The 21,558-nt window shown below is 37.7% G+C and overlaps 1 protein-coding gene across 6 annotated transcripts in view; it reads left to right on the forward strand.

Moving 5' to 3' along the window:
- MXI1 (MAX interactor 1, dimerization protein) overlaps positions 1 to 15,786 on the forward strand; it is a 76,976-nt gene extending 61,190 nt beyond the window's left edge. For 5 of the 6 annotated variants that reach the window (XM_074382865.1, XM_039465106.2, XM_074382863.1 and 2 more), the window contains 3 exons: positions 7,519 to 7,633; positions 8,249 to 8,420; positions 13,286 to 15,068. In XM_074382865.1, coding sequence (XP_074238966.1) covers positions 7,519 to 7,633; positions 8,249 to 8,420; positions 13,286 to 13,449 — 451 coding nt within the window. In that variant the 3' untranslated portion in view covers positions 13,450 to 15,068. Of the gene's footprint in view, positions 1 to 7,518; positions 7,634 to 8,248; positions 8,421 to 13,285 lie in introns of all 6 variants that reach the window. The other variant, XM_010333003.3, reaches the window with a different exon arrangement.
- The last annotated feature ends 5,772 nt before the right edge of the window (positions 15,787 to 21,558 follow it).

Raw genomic sequence — 21,558 nt, forward strand, 5'->3', positions numbered from 1 at the left:
AACAGCATTCCAGGTAGAGAAATTGGCAAGTATAAAAAGTACATTTGGTTGTGGAAGACTTTTGCAAAGGAATGAGTAATGGGAAATGAGCTGGAAAGGTGGTAGGCAGAGGACTAAATTATAGCCTCCAAACAGGTAGAGATTTTACTACTGAAAACTTGAAAAATCGTTAACAGCATTTAATTCAGTGGTACCATAGGGCACTATTGTTTACTGATGATCATTGTTATTGACTTAGTGGCACTTCATTCTCTTCATATTTCTAAGTTGTAAAGACTAAATAACATTTCAGCCTACATGGTATCTGTGTAGTTTGAGAAAGAATATGCTACTATTTTGTCATCATTAATTTGTATCACCCTTTCCTCTGTCTTCCATATCTTCTCTCCTTTCTCCCCTGTCCTTTTATCTTTTCCTCTCCAAATCTTTGAGAGACATAATCCCAGCCATGAGTCAGAAATGATTGATATTCAGCCGGGCGTGGTGGCTCAAGCCTGTAATCCCAGCACTTTGGGAGGCCGAGGCGGGTGGATCACAAGGTCAAGAGATCGAGACCATCCTGGTCAACATGGTGAAAACCTGTCTCTACTAAAAATACAAAACATTAGCTGGGCATGGTGGCGCGTGCCTGTAATCCCAGCTACTCAGGAGGTTGAGGCAGGAGAATTGCCTGAACCCAGGAGGTGGAGGTTGCGGTGAGCCGAGATCACGCCATTGCACTCCAGCCTGGGTAACAAGAGTGAAACTCCGTCTCAGACAAAAAAAAAAAAAAAGAAATGATTGATATTCTAGAGTCCATAGTGATCTGTAGTGATTTTCTATAGCAGTTTGAACATCGATTCCTGGAGGTCCTGGGATTTATTACAGGTTGAGCATCCCAAGTCTAGAAATTCAAAATGCTCCAAAATCTGAAACATTTTGAGCATCAGCATGACTCTCAATAGAAATACTCATTGGAGCATTTTAGATTTAGGAGTTTTGGATTTGGGATGTTCAGCTGAGTATAATGCAAATATTCCAAAATCTGAAAAAACAAGAAATCGAAAACACTTCTGGTCCTAAGCATTTCACATAAGGAATACTCAGCTTGTCTGAAATAATGTGAAATTTGAAGTCTTCTTTTAAAACATATTTTGCATTATCTGTACTTGTTTTTATGTAAAATGTTTTTCTTCCAAATTTTTGAAAAAAGTATGACTTCTGGAAAGGATAGTACAACCCTGTGTCCTCAAATATCCTCTAGCTTAGTGTTGAATACCTCTAGAGGTATATGTAGTCTATGCTAAGAACTCTCTAGATTTTATTGAAAGAAAGTGGTTTTAAAAAGTCTCTCAAGAATAAGTAACATGTATCTCAACCATTTTAATTCTCATTTGTATACAAATAAGCTCTTTCATGTTGAGGCTGACAATGTGACAGAATAATTTGTATTATTTTATATGTTATATATAATTTGTATAATTTGCAACTTCATTATAACACTTATTAATATTTCTATTTGATTATTTTATAAGATACCAATTAAGACTATTTAAGTGAAAGGTGTTTCTTTGTGAAAAGTGAGAAGAGAGTCCCAGCTATTTTCCTAAGTTTTTATTCCTGTCATCATTGAGTCCCATGACTGCCACAATCAGATCTGACACTAGGGACATGCCACTTGCCAAGTTACTACATGGGAGTTAATAGTCTATTTTCTGTGAAGTAAATAATATTTGAGTTGTAGGTGAAACATATAATTATCAGATGCCATTTTGTAGAAATAGCTTGTCTAACTTTCTTATTTTATGAACAGAATAAGCTGAACAGCAGAACATGATCATACATGTTTTAGTAAATAAAACTCTCCATATATGTTTTAGTAAATAAAACTCATGAGCCACAATATGCTTTTGATATATCAGGATCCATTTTTAATGTCATTTTTCCATTAGGAAAACAGGCAGGCAGGATTTTTTAGGGGGGTAAATTTGGGTTTTTAGAAAGTTCTCAACACAGTAAGTTTTAGAGACACTTTGGTACATAGAATGTGTAGGAGAAGCAGCTAGCTGCTGTCACGTGCAGGAGTGTGTGGGGTGTTGGGAAACCTGGCCAGAAGCCACTGCAGCTTTGAAGAAGGTGGCTCATGGGAGGACTCACAGCCCCTTGCATAACGTTCAGCAGAGAGGAAAATACAAGCACTGACTCCATCACTTGACTAGCTTTTCATGTTGATTTAGTTACTTGGTAAAGTCTAGGTATCCTACAGTGGAAGAATGGAAGATAAGCAAGTTCCATTGAAGGACCATGCCTCCAAAGGCATCTGCCAGTGGATCGTTGGTGGGGCCAGGCGAGGGTTAGATTTCTTATTGTTGGACAGGGGGATGAGAGTTTTGAAAGACTACTTGAAAAACATCATCAAATGATACTGAGAGATTTTTCTGAAAGGATATTCTTTCCTCTCTCTTCCCACAACAGTGGGTGCTACCTATAGTTGATATACCTGTGCTTTAAATATCATAGCTACTAGTAGAGCCCATTTTATAGCAAAGTCATTTCCCTTCATGTTCTGTGGTACATCATGTTGGCAGTAGAGGTTACAGGGTTTGAAATCAAAAGCAGCATTGGTTTCCCCAGAGAAAAATGATCCCAATCTACCAAAATAAAAGCCAAACAGACTCTAATTGTTGTTTATCCCACAGGGGCTTGCCCTTTTTGAAGGTGTGGTTAATTTTGATAGGACTCTTCTAACAGGGTTAGTGGCTGGGAATTACCTTTTCCCCTGGGTAAAACCCACTTTAAAATCTCACTTAAAAACAGAACTCTAAGTGTCTTTGAAAATAAAAGTACTTTGGTATCTCTTCATTCTCTAAGCCCCTCTCTCAGCAAGGGTACTCCTGTTTTCTCACAGGGCACTTCCTGCTGCAGTACCTAATTCTAACTTTGTTTTACTATAACTCAGCTAAAGTAGGAAAGAGTTCCACTTTATAGTTTTTATTAGCTGTTCATGCATTTTTAAAATAAGTTTGTGTTAAATAAATGTTCAGCAAGGAGCTAAATTTTTAAAAAGCATCATTCGGCCAGGCGCAGTGATTCATGCCTGTAATTCCAGCACTTAGGGAGGCCAAGGCAGGCAGATGAAAAGGTCAGGAGTTTGAGACTAGCCTGGCCAATATGGTGAAACCTCATCTCTACTAAAAATTCAAAAAAATATTACCCGAGCATGGTGGCACACGCCTGTAGTCCTAGCTACTTGGGAGGTGGAGGCAGAAGAATCTCTTGAACTCAGGAGGCAGAGGTTGCAGTGAGCTGAGTGCCACTGCACTCCAGCCTGGGAGACAGAGTGAGACTCTGTCTCAAAAAAAAAAAAAAGGCATTTTCCAGTAAGTCTAGTTCTATAAATATTTCAGTGTCAAGCTTTTTCTATTTGCTGTTGGTCTAGTGTTCATAATATTCAGAACAACAGTCTTGACTTTCCCTGTCCTCCTTTTTCTGCTTTTACTAGAAGTGCAGGACCATGCCTTTCATGAGTCCTTATTCTCTGTCTTTTTTAAAAACTCTTTGCCTCTTCTGCTCTCCTTGAGGAATGAGTTTTTATTCTCTATGTTAACTCTTCTGTCCTTTGGAGACTTGAAAAACATCATCGTATGATACTTGGAATTTTTTTCCTTAGTGCTTCTTAGCTACTGCTGAGATTACAGGCGGGTGCCACCACGCCCAGCTCATTTTTATATTTTTAGGAGAGACAGAGTTTCACCATGTGGCCCAGCTGCTCTCGAACTCCTGATCTCTGAAGATCCACCCACCTTGGCCTCCCAAAGTGTTGGGATTATAGGCTTGAGCCACTGCGCCCAGCCTGTGAATAAGGATTTTCTTATCAAACCAAGCCTTTTCTTCTATTGCTTGTCCTCTTTCCTTCCCGGAAAGTCACAGCACCCATGAGTTGGCATCCTCATACAGGAGGCTCTTGAGCTACCAGTCACATGAGAATGAAGGCAAGAAAAGAAAGGACCAGATGGCATCAAAAGATATGCCTTTGTAGGTCACTGGTGGCTAAGCTTGCCGTCTGGTTACCAACGGGGAGACTATGGGGGAAAGGGTGGAGAGCAGCACCATTGCAAGGGGAGAATAATTTTGCCATACAATTCCTGTTCCCAGAATTTGCGGGAGAGAAAAAAATTTCCATGTTCAGGAAAATGGATTTTCTGATTTAACTCTTTCCACTTTACAATTACGGGGCATCTGTTGCTCTTGGAAGAGTATGTTTACCTAAGTGGCATCTAAGCACCTGTGGTAAATGTGTGCATTATTTGGATGGGATTCTCCCTCTTGGTCAGCTGCCGTTCTTCAACTGCCATTAACTGTCTGTTATTCTACTCTCCAAATGCCTGTTTCATTTAAATAAAAACTTACGGAAATGATATTTATCTTCCACAAGTACACCTGTCTCCACAAGAGCAGAGGAAATAATTCACTGATCATCCTTCCTATTAACATCAATTATGGAGGACTGTATTTACAAAATATGAAGAATGGCATCACTGGCCTTTGTGAGATATCTCAGGGTATATTTTCTTGGTGTAAGTTGTGTTTCAGAGCAGATGAATAATTATTTGACTGAAGAAATGTGCAGTAGTGGCTAAATAAAAAAATATCTTTTAGGGCATTCTGCCTTCCCTGTTAATTTAGGCATTTTTCAAACCTTGGTCTGGGAATGTCCTGATTTGTTAGTGTTATGCAAATCCTCAGACAGCTTCTGAAACTAGCTGATTATTTCCTTATGGAATTCCAGTTCAGGTGTGTTCCCTTGAAGGAGAGAAAATAAGGCATTTTAAATTCTACATTTAAACTTGGTCCCAATCTCTACATTTAGGTTTTTTTAAAATTACATAGAAAATCCTTGCTTTTTCACAGACAAATTCAATATTCTTTAAGTCCAAAGTCAAATTTCAACCTCTTTCATAAGTCTACCCCCTCCAATTACAATCTCTCCATTTATTCAGATTCTGTTGTCCTTGATATCTGTATGACTCATTCAGTATGGACCAAATGAGACAAAACAGTATGTTTCTTTCTGTAGTCTAAACTCTTAAAGTTAACATTTCTTTTTAACTTTTCCTTCTCAAGCATCTGGAAAAGTGCTGAGTATGTAAAAGTCATGCAATAAATACATGGAATGATTAAAGAGAGAAAAAGATATTTTAATATGTTATTTTCATTCTAGGTTTTAGCAAGTATCACAAAACAAAAACTAGACCCACCTTTCTTTTCCTTGATGGGAAACTTTACAGAATCATTTAGAAGTTCCTCACCCCCCCCACCCCGCCCCGAGGCAGTGTTTCACTCTGTGGGCCAGGTAGAATGCAGTGGTACCATCTTAGCTCACTGCAACCTCTGCCTTCTGGGTTCAAGCGATTGTCGTGCCTCGGCCTCCCGAGTAGCTGGGATTACAGGCGTGCTCCACCATGCCTGGCTAATTTTTATATTTTTAGTAGAGGTGGGATTTTGCTATGTTGGCCAGGCTGGTCTCGAACTCTTGGCCTCAAACAATCCGCTCACCTAGGTGTATCAAAATGCTGGGATTACAAGCATGAGCCACCTGTCCAGCTCATTTTGAAGTTTCTTAAAGAATAAAAAATAAAAGGTAATTCTTATATATACTGAAGCTTTGGAGTTAAGTAATTTGAACAAAATAGATAAGGTATTTTTGCAGTAAGGTGCTTGTTAACTTTATTAGTTGCTTTGTTGACTTATTTTTATAAGACTAAATTTAAAGCTGGAATGTCTAATTATTAGTGTAACCTCCAGTCTTTTTTCCATGCTTCAGTCAGATCATATGAGTACTGTTTTCATATGCCATAATGATCTTAATGAAGAGTTTAAAGACACTTTTTACTCTGGTGTTTTGTTTCTGCTGTTTGTTTGCTTTTTTGGTCTGCCGCACAAGAGCACTGTGATCACTTGAGAATCATCACCTAAGAAATTTTTCAGTTAAAAAATGAACATTTTGCTAAAGCTTCAGCGCATTTGGGTAGGATAGTAGGGGAGGAAAGTGACTTTGAAGTTGTTAAGTATCATTAAGTAGAATCCATGGATATACTTTGAGGGATTCCTTTATCCACATTAGTTATGTCAGGTTTCAGCCTGGACCCAATTACTAGACTTGAGGTATTGAACTCAATAAAGAAATGTGGAATGGAAATACTGTCAGACCTTTAACTATAGTTGGGTTAGTAGGTGCTGAAAGAGTCTTAACAATTCATCAGCCAAACCTCTGACCTCACTACCCTTAATCATCCTTGCTTGTCATGACATAATTGGCTGCTTATTGCCTTCTCCTACCCTCTTTCAAATTCCTAGCCTTTAAGCATTTCACTTGACATTATTTCTTGTGCATTAAGACAGAGAAAGTGCATAGTTTGGTGTGAATTAGCAAAACCATTTTGGTCCTCTTTCAGAAGAAAATGGAGGGTGTGTATTTTGTTCTTGATGCAGTTAAGACAGTTACTAAAGTTCAGTTATAGGTCTTTAAGGAGTTAAGGGTAAACTGTGAACATATTTGTGGATGTTCTATTCAGATATGCTGTTAATGCTGAATTAATTCTTGTGAAAGATGTGTAGTAGTATTGTTTTAGGATGAAGTTAAATACTCAAAACTCTCTCGTCACTATGATCATAGTTCTTTTAGGGCAGAGGGAAGGTAAATCCAGGAGGCTGAGGTGAAATTTCCTTCAACTTTCCCATGGGAAGGGTAGATTAGAGAATGCAGTGACTTTCAGTAAAGAATTTTTGTCACCTGTTGTCCTTGTGGATTGGAGGTAGGTAGAGAGAGGAAAAGAGAAAAATAAAAATTAAGCTAATAAGCTAGTACAGTTAGCAGGGGACTATTTTATGGGTTATTTCTGTGGCTAGAATTGACCCTGTCTAAACCCTACCATAGTTGGCCACAATAGAATTTTGCTGTTTCTGTTGTATTGGAGTATAAAAAAAATCACCATTTTTTTAAGTGAAAAATGGTTGAATATCAGAAATTTCATACGGTTCAACCTAATATACAACAACATGTAAGAGAGGTAGGTTGTGTATGTGTGGGTTGTGTGTGCAAGCAAGTAAAAGGTAGGAGGGAAGAAATATAAACTTACGAGCATTTTATACTCCCTTGAGGTACCACAGCTGAAAACCCCTCCTCTTGCCTATGGTTTTAGTTATTCAAGATGAAAAAAAATTGTCCTGGTATCTTTTCACACTTCCATATTAATATATTTGAGACAGTTTATGGGGTGAGTTAAAAAATAAACCATCTTGACAGAGATAACCATTGGGGATAATAATCTAAAGTGACTGTTGTCTACAGAGTACAACAGAAATAGCAGCGACTGAAATGCCACCACCCTCTACACTTGCGGATTCTTCGAAAGTGGAGAATTAGGGGTGTAACATCCACCCTATAGGCTGAATAAATGCAAATTATTTATCTGAAAATAGGTTTTATGATATTTCTAGTGGAATATCCAGACTGTGTTGACTTTTTGTCTTTCTTAGACGAGCTCATCTGCGCCTTTGTTTAGAACGCTTAAAAGTTCTGATTCCACTAGGACCAGACTGCACCAGGCACACAACACTTGGTTTGCTCAACAAAGCCAAAGCACACATCAAGGTGAGAATTTTTACTTTCAGATTTGCATAATTCACTCAGTTCCGGTTTAATTATTGGCAGTGATTCCTATTCATATACATCAGCTAGTTCGCCATGCCCTCTTTAATAAATGACCTCAAGAGAAATCTTTCTAAAAACTTATCAGCTAATCTGATGGGAGCAACATAACCTGATTAAACTAAACTGTTTTGACAGCATGGCCATTTGAAGAGCCGGGAACACCAGGAAAATAACAGTTACCTTCTTCATATTCAGAAGGAAGGCAGTTGTGCCCTCTGGTGGAGATGACTTCATTTGGCTGTGTCCTTCAGTATTTTTCCATCAAATAACACACAGAGGAAGTTTCTCCGTGGAGATTAGTTTACAGGCTTTTAGAAGTCCATCTTGTTCAAGTAACGTAGCATGCATTACATACACAGAAAAGGAAAAGACAGAACTATTTTTTATTTTTAAAAATACGTATTTATATACATTCACATTTTGGAGGCTTTAAACAATGTGTATATTTTTACACACACAGTTTGTGTATTCATTCATGTTTTCTCTGCCAAAGAAGGAATAGGTTTTATTGTTTGTACTGGACTATACACAAATGTAAACATCATTTCATTTCAGAAACTTGAAGAAGCTGAAAGGAAGAGCCAGCACCAGCTCGAGAACTTGGAACGAGAACAGAGATTTTTAAAGCGGCGACTGGAACAGCTGCAGGGTCCTCAGGAGATGGAACGAATACGAATGGACAGCATTGGATCAACTATTTCTTCAGATCGTTCTGATTCAGAGCGAGGTAGGCAGCTTGCCTCTTCTATAATGAAATACTAAATATCTCTGTAGGTGGTATGTTGGGAGGCAGTGTATTTACTTTCTTTTTAGCCAACTGTAATATTCTAGGTCTTATGCGATCATAATATTGTCTAGCAGTGCCAGTGTGGACTATAAAACTGTTTTCTTGAATACATATACATATATATATATATATATATATATATATATGATGCAGTTAAGACAGTTACTAAAAGTTTAATTACAGGTTTTTAAGGAGTAGGGGTAAACTGAACATATTTGTGGATTTTCTATTCAGATACACTGTTAATTGCTGAATTACTCCTTGTGAAAGTTGTATAGTAGTATTGTTTTAAGATGAAGTTAAATACTCAGAACTCTCTCATCACTATGATCATAGTTCAGGGCACAGGGAAGGTAAATCCATGAGGTTGAGGAGAAATTTCCCTCAAAAATATATATATTTTTTAACTTTCTATTTTGAGATAATTTTGGACTACAGAAAGTTTTGTTTCCTATAGAAAATTGTAGTTCTCATGTAACTCTTTACCCAGCTTCTCTAACATTAACATCTTATATAATCGCAATACAATTATTGAAACCAGCAAATTAACATTGATAGAGTACTATTAAGTAATCTACAGATTCTATTCAAATTTTACCAGTTTCCCCACCAGCATACTTTGGTCCAGGATCCTATGCAGGATCCCACATTGCATTAGGTAGTTCCTTGGTCTTTCTTTCCTGACAATAACACTTTTGAAGAATATTGGCCAATTGTGTTATACAATGTCCCCCAATTTGGATCTGTCTGATGTTTTCAAATGATTAGATTGAGTATATACATTTGGGCAAGGAATGTCACAGAAATGATGTTGTGCCCTTCTCAATCCATTTTGTCAGGAAGATACATGATAATGTTTTTATTACTGGTGAAGTGAATTTTTATATGTAGAGTTTAAAAAATACCACGTCCTTTCTCTTTCCATCTATCCTAAAATATTTGTCTTTGACAGAATTAAAGAACAGAAGTCAACCAAAAAATAATGGTTTGAATTTTACTGATCTGTTCTTCTAAAGTTTCCACATCAGGCTTCATATCACATTAAAAGATCCCAGAGGTGAACACTGGTGATTTGAAGCCTTACATTTGGGGAAAAGAGCTCATGAACTTTTCAGGATTCTAAAATATGAGACAAGTGACAGGGGGTTGTTTGTTTGTTTTTAGGACTCTGATTTTGTTTGTTGTTTTTGACTTTTTTAAGTGGAAATTTTCAAACATATCTAAAGGTAGAATAGAATAATGAACTCCTGTATACCTACCATTGTTTGAACAGCTGTCAACATTCTGTCATTCTTGTTTCATCCATTCTTCACTACCCTCACCCTCAGTATTTTTTCCTGGAATGCTTTAAATCAAATCCCAGATAACATCATTTTGCCCCTAAATACTTTAGTATGTATCTCAAATAAATAGGATTTTAAAAATATGATTATAATACTATTATAATACCAAACAAATAATAAAATCAGATAATCTAATTTAATATCATCTAATATCCGATTTGTGATAAATTTTCTCCACTTGTCTCAAAAATGGCATTTTACCATTGGTATATTTAAGTCAGGCTCCAGAGGCCACATTCCATTTGTTTTATGTGCCTTTTAAGATATTAATCTATAATAATTTTTCCTGTTCCACACCATTTTGGTAGAAACAAAAAAAAACTGGTTTCTACATAACATCTCAAAAAGACTTCTTTGGCAGAGAAAACATGAATGAATATATAGGTATAGATCTCTGTGTATATATATATAAATATACCAAAATACATATTTTTTTAAACATCAAGAGACTGAGTCATTTTTCTTACAGAATTTCCCACATTCTAGATTTGGCTGGTTGAATCCTCATGGTATCATTTAACATGTTATATCCCTTATATTTATTGTAAACTGGTTGGTAAATGCAGAATACTTCATAGGTGGTGCTTTGTACTTTGTGTTGCATCAATATTGTGTCTAGTTGTCACACTTTTAATAATAGATCAATAAGTAGATTCAGGTAAGGTCATTATAATACATTTATATAAATATATCAGCCTTTAACTTAATAATTGTTTTAGAAATTATTGCCCTTAATTCATTGGGTGTTATACAATAGTGATATTCCAATTGTGTCATTCCTCTTATATTTACTGTTTTTCTATAAACACTTCCTCATCGACTTTTTGGTTATTCTGAAATAAAGTTCATACAGGGAAGGAGGGATAAATGCTTGGTCTTGTTTTTTGCTTTATCAGTTTTCTCAGCAGAATTGGTACCATATCAACTTCCAGAAGTAACAAGTTTTGGTTTTACTGTTTTTTGATTATATCATGAACTCATGTTTTGCTGTACTGAATGTGTTCCGAACTATTACAGTCATCCTTTTAAATTCTTTTGAATGCTCAAACTGTCCCAGATTTGGTGAGTTAGAAGCCTTTCAAATAGTTTTTTGACCCTTTTTAACACAACCCTAGGAGTTTTTTGTTTTGTTATTTTTCTATGTAAAAGTTTCTTTTTATGTGGCACTCAGTTTTCAAGAAAAGTATACCAGAGGCAGTAGCAAGAACATGAAGGACATGCTACATTTATGAGTGATGGGGAGGTATAGCAGAAATAACCCTGAATTAGGTATAGCAGAAATAACCCAGACCTTGGTACCCACCCCATTACCTCCAAATTTCAGAGGACGGTTTATTTTCACTACTGTAGTTCTCATTTTTTTTTAGTGTTCCCAGTGTACCTTACTTTCGTGGTACCTTACCAAGTACCATCCTTATCTTGAGCTGGTAACCTCCTTTTCCTAGTGTTACAGGGGCTTTTAGTTAACATCTCTGGCATACTTGGCTAAAGCAGTTTCTCATTTTACTTGTTTTAATTTTTAAAACGTATTTTAAAATTTTTTAAAAATAGAGATGGGCTTTTGCCTTGTTGCCCAAGTGATCTCAAACTCCGGGGCTCAAGCAGTACTCCTGCCTCCCAAGGTGCTGGGATTACAGGTGTGAGCCACTGTGCTGGCCATCATTTTTACTTTGACTGAGTTCAGCAAGTTATTTTGGATAGTGTGCCTTGTTATTATTTTCTAGTTGTAGGCTGGATGAGTGTTCAGTGGTGCTGGGAAACAATGGATTCTGAAGCAATATGGATATAGAGCAAATAGTTAACGAATTTATAGATTACTTGGATAGCAGCCTGTATTTTAAAAACACATGTCTAAAATCTCTAAAACTTTTGAAGCAACAAGCCCTTTTGAAGAGTATACTCCGGGAAAGAGCTTTACCCTGTCTTTTTGGCCTCACAAGAATCTACTTTTTTTTTTTTTGAGACAGTCTCGCTCTGTCGCCTAGGCTGGAGTGCAGTGGTGTGATCTTGGCTCACTGCAACCTCCGCCTCCTGCGTTCAAGCAATTCTCCTGCCTCAGCCTCCCAAGAAGTTGGGACTACAGGTGCGCATCACCATGCCCAGCTAATTTTTGTATTTTTAGTAAAGACAGGGTTTCATCATATTGGTCAGGCTGATCTTGAACTCCTGATGACCTCGTGATCCTCCCACCTTGGCCTCCCCAAAATGCTGGGATCTTAGGTGTGAGCCGCTGCACCCAGCCAAATCCACTTTGTCAGTGCCAAATGTGAAACATCAGGCTTTGAGTTTGTTTTAAGGTAACTGAAAAATCCTGGGTTTCACTCTAGCTCTGATGGGAGAAAACAACTTTTTAACTCCTTTTTGTTTTTAACACGTGTATTGCTTTATGTATATTATTGGTGACTGAATAGTATTTAACAATTAAGGTTTTTAATTTTTTAAGAGACAGGGTCTCACTGTCATAGGCTGAAGTACAGTGGTGAGACCTTGGCATGCTGCAGCCTCAACCTCCTGCGCTCAAGATTGATCCTCCCACCTTAGCCTCCTGAGTATTTGGGAATACTGGCTCACCCAGTGTATCTAGCTAATTTGTGTGCATTTTATTTTTTATTTTTATTTTTGTAGAAATGGGGTCTCACTTTGTTACCCAGGCTTGTCTCAAACTCATGCACTTAAGGGATCCTCCTGCCTTAGCCTCCCAGTGCTGGGATTACAAACATGAGCCACTGTGCCCAGCAAGATTATATATTGATAGCTGAGTCAAATATGTACTTGGATTTTTTTTTAATGTTTGGTTTTTAAGTCTATATACCACCACCAAAATGGATCTCACTATAATCTGGAGACTTTTAAGTCTCAGGCCCTTATTTCAACCTATATTTGATGCAAGAAAATTAAATCTAAGACATAGCCCTCAAAATCTGCTTTATAATGACTGGCTTGACTGAATAGTCAAAGATCTTTATGATGAATACTAGAAGTCTGTTGAACTATCCGTAGAATGGTACCACCAAAGGCCTGGATGGGTAAATTTTCTAGTTTGCCTATACTAAGTTTATGTTCCTGCCCATCATTTAAGGCAACCCTGATTAATAAACAGAACTGACAATTACTTTGTTTAATGCAAAACAGATGTTCTTAAACCAGTTGGGGGTTGGGAACTTTTAATATTTAGCACTAATTCCCAAATATGCCAAGTGCTTTTAGTGGGAAGTCCAGACGGACTGGCGTCAAAGGATTTAGTAAATTTGCTGGCTAAATTAAGACCACCACTGTAACCAGACATTCTCCTTGTCAAAAAATATTCCTGTCTCCACCTTCAGTTCTTCAGTTCTCCGGGGATCACTGACAATAAGCTTGTTGTATAACATTTCTTTTTTACCTCTTTTCCTCATGCCATTAGTTTTTGAAGGTATACTGTATCAATTATTAATGGTTTGTTGTTTTTTTTTCCTTTGGCAGAGGAGATTGAAGTGGATGTTGAAAGCACAGAGTTCTCCCATGGAGAAGTGGACAATATAAGTACCACCAGCATCAGTGACATTGATGACCACAGCAGCCTGCAGAGTATTGGGAGTGACGAGGGTTACTCCAGTGCCAGTGTCAAACTTTCATTCACTTCATAGAACCCAGCATGACATAACAGTGCAGGGCAAAATATTCACTGGGCCAATTCAATACAATCTCTTAAATTGGGTTCATGATGCAGTCTCCTCTTTAAAACAAAACAAAACTATACTTGAACAAAAGGGTCAAAGGACCTGTATTTAAGCAAATACTTAGCAAAAAGTGGGGCAGAGGCTTCCAAGGAGAACAAATATTCAGAATATTCATATTGGAAAATTACAATTTCTAATGGCAGCAGAAAATGTGTGAAATTTTGATTTGATTGAGTTAGCTGAAAAGAGGACATTGGAGATGCCATCCTCTTCTCTTTTCTAGTTTGCTCATACTACATTGAGTAGACACACTTAAGAATGGGATTAGGAACCCTTCCTGAGCTTTATGGTCCTAAAAGCAAAATAACTAATTGAAAGACAAGAAAATCAGGCATTAATCTTGGATAGCTAAAGAGCTATTAAAACAGCCTGGGACAATTATCACGAAGCCTGTGGATGATCAATTCTTTATTTTTTTTTTTAAAAAAAAAGCTCATTTCATGCTCTGCAAAAGGAGAGACTCCCATGAAGCCTTTTGAAAGGGATCATCATGCAGCTCAGCTTTCTGTTGGATTCCATGCTAAGCAAGCTACCCTTATCCTGCATTGTTAGCACTAGAGCACCCAACCGCCAGCTCTCCATCCCGCTGCCCTTAGGCCACATGGGAGCAGTCCATGCATGACAGCCTCTATCATACAAGGCCTATGAGTATGGATTGGGGGGCCAGAAGGAAAAGCTCCACGTGCCTCTGTGTCTGCGTGGGTCAGAAGGGTTGTGCACGCAGATTAGCAGGCCAAGGTCTGAGCCACAGCATTTTTATTTCAGATTTTGATAACTGTTTATATGTGTTGAAAACCAAAATGACATCTTTTTAAAGCTTATCCATAAAAAAAAAAATAGATGTCTTTTATAGTGGAAAAACACATGGGGAAAAATCATCTATTTTGATGCAGCATTTGATAATGATAAAACACCTCACAATTCACTCTTTATAGTGCACAAAATGAATGAGGTCTGGGCTAGGTAGAAAAAAGGTCAATGCTGTTTTTGTTTTCTTTTAGAATCATTACCTTTTACCAGCTTTTAACCATCTGATATCTATAGTAGACACACTATCATAGTTAACATAGTTAAGTTCGGCACTTGTCTCATTTTAATGTAAAGATTTGTTGCTTCATTTTCCTACAGGCGTGTCTCTCTTCCTCACAGTCCCACTGTGCAGGTGCTATTGTTACTCTTACAAATATTTTCAGTAATGTTATTTTCTTCTAAGTGAAATTTCTAGCCTGCACTTTGATGTCATGTGTTCCCTTTGTCTTTCAAACTCCAAGGTTCCCCTGTGGTCCTCTCCCTTACCCTGGGAAGGCTTCTTGGAGACCTTACCCCTGGCTGTTTGGACTTTGTATACTTTAAATAATTTAACTACCCTTAATTACTTAAAAAAAAAAAAAAAAAAAGCTTTATGATTTTCATAACTTATTGCTGATTTTAATGGATTGTTAATTTCAGTCCTGTAGTTTTATTTTATGTTTAGATAGGGCTGGGCAAAGAAAAAGAAAATAAAGACAACCATATTTAGCAGTGCAGTTGAGTTGTGTGTTAATGTTAGACTACCCCTTTGTGAGTGGGACAGCATTCACTGCTTCTATATATAGTGTACCATCTTGGTCATATGTTATGCCTCAGCATATACTTGTTCTTGTGCTCTTCCTGTGCCACTGGAAGTTCTTCCTTGACTGTGCTGTTTGAGTGTAAGAAATTATTTGAAGTAGTTGTGAGTGAAAAACTGCATGCCTTTAGAAGCCCAGTATTAGAACTTGCTATGTTTCAGGTGCTAGGGACTTAATGAAAAACATGACAAAACAATTCATTTCTGTGGCCCTGGCAAATTATTTCGTTTCACTTATAATTATTACTAGATGAGATGTGATCTCTGTATTTGCTTACTCTTGACCAAGTGTGAGACAGTTTGAAGACTGTGCTACTATGGAAAGTAAATGAAGCCAGTGACTAAGGTCCTGTTTTGTTATTCTCATGGCCTTCACTTGCATTATTTGGGCCTTCATTCAGATAAACTTGAGGTGCTGCCATTTTGTTGTATATGTGCAGGATTATGGGCTGGAAAGCAGTTGTTATAAATCTATAGTGCATATTTTAACTGCCCCCTAAATTACTCCTTCCCTGGGTTTGTCTTCCTTGGGGTGGTGGGGTAGATTGTATTAAGTATTACTTTTTTAAAAGACGATAAATCAACTTTGAAGACATAAAAGTTAATTGGAAGAAATAAAAACTGTGAATGAAGAATACCCGAGTTCTTTTTGTACCATCCTTCTTTATGAAGGCAAAACCATGAATTGGGTGTCTACACCTTTTAAGAGGTAGCTATCTCCTAAATGTCTATGTTGATACCAAATTAGTATCAATGCCAAATCAAATGGCAGTTTGAATTATAATTGCTATTCTTGTTCTGCAGTTTAAACAGGACCCTGTCTGACTGGTAACTCCATACAACCTAATTGAATGTGGTTTAATGTCCCATGTTATTAATAATCTTAACTGCTTCAGGTAGGACACAAAGCCATTCTCATGATCTGTTCTCTAACTTTTGGGAGCATCCCTTTAGCTACAGTATTATTCAAATTGCAAACAAGTCTGGAAGTTCCCATTTAGTCTTTGCTAACCTTATTTGGGGTACCCTATAAAACACCTGAGTGACATTTATATTAAAAGGTACAGGTAGGCCAGGCGCAGTGGCTCACACCTGTAATCTCATCACTTTGGAAGGCATAGGTGGGCAGATCACTTGAGGTCAGGAGTTTGAAACCACTGTGGCCAACATGATGAAATTCCTTTATCCACTTAAAAAAATACAAAAAATTAGCCAGGCATGGTGGCATGCGCCTAATACATAGAAAAGACCAAATAATCACTAAAGACCATAGTAAGACCAAATAATGACTAAAACTGATGCTACATTAATCTTATAAAGCCTTCATTTAAGAAATTCTATAGGATACTGGGTGTGGCGGCTCGTGCCTATAATCTCAGCACTTTGGGAGGCCAAGGTCGATCAAGGCCTTGGTCTCAAGGCCAGCAGTTTGAGACCAGGCTGGCCAACATGGTAAAACCCCCTCTCTACTAAAAAATACAAAAATTAGCCGGGCGTGTTGGCACATGCTGTAGTCCCAGCTACTCAGGAGGCTGAGGCAGGAGAAACACTGGAATCTGGGAGGTGGAGGTTGCAGTGAACCGAGATCCACCCACTGCACTCCAGCCTGGGCCACAGAGTGAGACTCCTTCTCAAAAAGGTACAGGTAAAACCTACTGTAGTGCATTATGACTAAAGGATTCTGACATCATTGCGACTCAAGTTTCTGTTTAGAAAAGGGATGAGAACTCCTGGAGAAATGCCTTTTTAATCTCCAGGACAATGACTGCTTTTTGCATTATGAAAGGATTTTAAAAGGCAGGATTGTTGAGGCAAAGTTCCTGACCAAAATCAGATTCCCAACAGTTAACCCCAAACAGTAAAATGTGGGAAAAGCAAGTGTTTTAATTACACTTTAATCTCAGTTCCAACATTTGCTGACCTGGTTAATTTCTTCATGGAAACTTTTTCCTCCAGAAAAGCTAAGTACTACCTCTATCTTGAAAGGTTGTAAGGATTTAAGCTGATACATAAAAATTACCACCCCACCTGCCAACTGCCATCTAGGAAGATGGTGCGTGTTTCTCTGATGAATGCAACCTAATATATCCTTAATCCTGAATTTTAGTTATTTTGACTCTAGATCTTACAGAAAAAGGACTATTTCTAAATATTTGTTCAAACAAAATCCCATGGTAGGTAATGCTTTAATAAGAAGTCATTTTTTATTTCCTGTAGAATTTCTGTCACCCAGGCTGTAGTGCAGTGACCTTGGCTCACTGCAACCTCTATCTCCTGGGTTCAAGGGATTCTCCTGCCTCAAGACTCCTGAGTAGCTGGGATTACCTGCCACTGTGCCCAGCTAATTTTTGTATTTTTTAGTAGAGACGGGTTTTCACCATGTTGGTCAGGCTGGTCTCGAACTCCTGACCTCAGGTGATCCACCCGCCTCAGACTCCCAAAGTGCGGAGATAGCAGGCATGAGCCACTGCACCCAGCCTCCTCAGAGTTTCGCTCTTGTTACCCATGCTGGAGGGCAGTGGCACGATCTCGGCTCACCGCAACCTCTACCTCCTGGGTTCAAGCAATTCTCCTGCCTCAGCCTCCCTAGTAGCTGGGACTACAGGCATGCGCCACCATGCCCAGCTAATTTTTGTATTTTTAGTAGAGATGGGGTTTCACCATGTTGACCAGGATGGTCTCGATCTCTTGACCTCATGATCCACCCGCCTCAGCCTCCCAAAGTGCTGGGATTATAGGCTTGAGCCACCGTGCCCAGCCTATAGAATTTCTTAAATGAAGGCTTTTTAAGATTCATGTAGAATCAGATTTAGTGATTTGTTCTAAAAAAAAAAAAGGACTAACCTCAAGTTGAACATATTATACACTAATAATAATGTGCCCTAGGTTAATATTTAGTGTTGACCTTGCCAAGAAGAGAGAATCAGCAGCTATCTCCTTTCCTATATATCAGATATAATAGGAAACTGCTGTGGTTTTTTTGGTGCAGAATATGTTAGATTGTTTTAAATAGCACAGTTCAAAAACGTACTGGCTGACCACTTCCTGTCCTACCTTTCTATACAGTCATAAATTAGAGAAAACAGCTTTAAATGAAGTTATTTTAAGGTACTGCCAACTAACTTGCTGTAGTTTTGGAATTTTTCCATATCCTCAAGCTCATAGCTCTTTGCCATGGGGAATGCTTTAAAAATCTTTATTAGTAGGGTAATAATTGAGGTATTTATTTTAGATGCTCACACCAGGGCACAGAATAGCATTGTAAAAATATAACGAAACCTATAAAAGTACCTTTAAAATTATACAAAGAATATAAATTTAAGATCAGTGGTTTCTAAAGTAGCAGCTTCATCACACTTAGAAAGCCACCTCAATTAAACCTGAGGGCTATTTTGGAGGGGAAAAGGCCAGGCAAAAGAATTAAAGGGATACTTACTCCTTCCTGCTACTCCTGAGCAATGAACAATTGAATAGTTACCATCTATTAAAATGATTACTAGCCTAGTTTCAGATCTCAGGCTTCAACTCTAGTTTCCCAGGATATAGTCAAGTGTTTCCTCCAAGCCTGAATTATTTGTTTCTCTGGTCACAAATTCACTGCATCTTGCTAAAGTAAGTACAGGGCTTGAAAGGGGGAAAAAACAGAAGCACATCAGTTTCACCAAGGAAAGGGAAATCTTGAGCTGGCAAAACAACCACCATAACTTTCAGCCCCAAGTTGAGAAAGTTGCTCTTCAAACAAAATGCCACACTTTCCTCCTAATGAGTGTAACCATAGCTTTCGGCTGTATTCTTAAAAAAGACTAAGTGGAGAAACAAATTACAGTTTAAATAATTCCAGTGACTATACTAGTTTTGTTTTAAATGACCTGGTATGTGGTGGAAGTAAATTTCCAGTTTTTATTGCCTGGGAACTGAAAGATTAAATATCCCAAACTTAGTATTTTTAGCTACTTTAGCTACCAAAAAACCCATGTTGTTCTTAATTATGCTTTACCCCAATCAAGGCCACAAAAGAACAACCTTTGTATAGGTAAGCTGAAAGGCAGAAAAGGCAATTGAAACACCTCACGGAAATCTAACACCATTTTGTTTTACTTACTTTTGGCTAGGCCAAAACAAATCATTAGAATGTTCCACCTATAAAACTGATTTCTGAACCTCTTAAGATGTTTCTTAAGCACATAACTATACATATACACAGGCCTTTTAAATGCGCCAATTACTCGGGTTTTTCTGTTTGTTTAAACTACAGTATTACCTGTTATTTTGCCTGCTGTGCTCTTCCTCTCCACTGCAGTAAAAATTCAGTTTAACTTGCAACTCAAAAATCCTAGATACAAAGAATGTACATTTACTGTTGAACTTGTAAATTGTCGTTTATACTGATTGCTTCATAGTATTACTTAATTCAGCAGATATTTATTGAATCCTCAAGATTTTAACAAATATAAAATCTTGTTGATTTTAATAGATTTTCTTCCTATTTCAGTTACTACCCAAGTTAAGGCAAAAAAGCTAAATCAAAGCTTTAAATATCAGTTTTTTCATTGAATTTACAACTGGTAGTTTTTACCTTATGAAAATTATAATTATAAAATTACAATCTATAGACACACGAGTCACAAAACTACAATCTTCCTTTATGTTAACCTGATGGTCTCCCCTGCTATTTTTAAGGCAGACATTCAGCATTAGAATTGCACACCGTAAACAGACACACATACACACCACTCGTGACAACAAACATTTTTTTAAAAAAATGTACTGCTACATTACTGATGCAACTTGTTTTGGTTTGATGCCTAGTTTTTATAATTAGGCTAAAAGGTAATTTTCTTCATTTCAAAAGTCAAACTTTTATAGTTAACAAAACAGTTCTTGACAGGGATGCACATCAGGATCACCCACAGTGTTTGTCAGACAGACATACCTTGGCCTGGATAAGTCTAAGGTTGGTCCCAAGCCCACAAATTCCTCTTTAATTTTAAACAAGCATTAGGGGTGACTTCTACTATAACCTTCACCTCCTTCCCATTAAGAAACATGCCCTAGGTATAAAAATCAATTCAAACTTTTAGGAATACTAAATATATCTTAACACCTTGGTAATTTGGTAACACTTCAATTGGATGCCTCAAAACATAAGCAATGGGTATTGTTATCCATTGTTAATGTGGACTGCTCTGCAAGTTAAGGAAAAAATATCAGATAATTCACCGTTGCCACTCTGCAGACTAATAGCAGACACTTCTATATGCTTATGCCAGATACTCTTAAGCTCTTTACACATATGAACTCAATCCTTAAAACTGAAACAGATTTTTCCATTTTACAGGTGAGAAAAATGAGTCAGAGGAATACACAGTTAATAAATGGGAAGCCAGTATTCAAACACTAGTCTGATTCTAGAGTCCTTGCTGTTTTCCAATATGCTCTGTGGCCTCTCTACATGGTAATTAAAACAGCACTTGTTACCTGTGATCACTACTAAAACTAAACATTTGGTTATTAATTTGGGGGATGTTAGGACTGTGCTTTCCTTAAAACGGTCAACAACAGTCAAATGTCAAGCTTAAGTTACCTAAAACCATTTCTACTTAGGGGCCCATAATTCAATATTTAACATTTCAGTCTGTCACAATCTCCTTTTTTAATGGGGAAAACTCTACATTAAATGATCTAACAAAGCTTTGTAAGGCCAAGGTTTATATTTTGTTTTAGAATAGAGAGCTGTACCATACTTCTCATTGAGCATCTTCTCAAATTCAGTATCACACTGACAGGTACTGTTTCCCCAGGGGTCCTACCTCTTAGTTTAGTTCAGACACAAATATCATCCTGACACGAGGATTTTCCAAAGGGTTACATCTAAATCTTTGACACAAGGGTTGATTTCATTCTATATGTCTACTTTAAAAACTTTTTTTTCTTTTAATAAGGCCACTTTTATTCCTTTTCTCTCTCCTATTGCAAAGTCGTCTGGGGAAACTAAGGTCCCCCTCCAGGGTCAAAAGAGGGACAAGACCAGGCGTCCCCAAACTTTTTACACAGGGGGCCAGTTCACTGTCCCTCAGACCATTGGAGGGCCGCCACATACTGTGCTCCTCTCACTGACCACCAATGAAAGAGGTGCCCCTTCCTGAAGTGCAGCGGGGAGTGGGGCGGGCAGCAGATAAATGGCCTCAGGGGGTGGCATACAACCCGCGGGCCGTAGTTTGGGGATGCCTGAACAAGACTGTTTACAAACATCAGGTGAATTACTATTCATTCAAACACCACCAAGGTAATCTCAAGAAAAACCGTTTTCTGGGGTCACACAATGGCATCATATTTCTTTCCAGTGCTTTTTAATTCAAAGGATTATCTTGCAATCCATCAGGGCTACTCTTGATTATTGATAAGCT

This window comes from Saimiri boliviensis, chromosome 12, assembly GCF_048565385.1.
Source record: "Saimiri boliviensis isolate mSaiBol1 chromosome 12, mSaiBol1.pri, whole genome shotgun sequence".
Taxonomy (NCBI): domain Eukaryota; kingdom Metazoa; phylum Chordata; class Mammalia; order Primates; family Cebidae; genus Saimiri; species Saimiri boliviensis.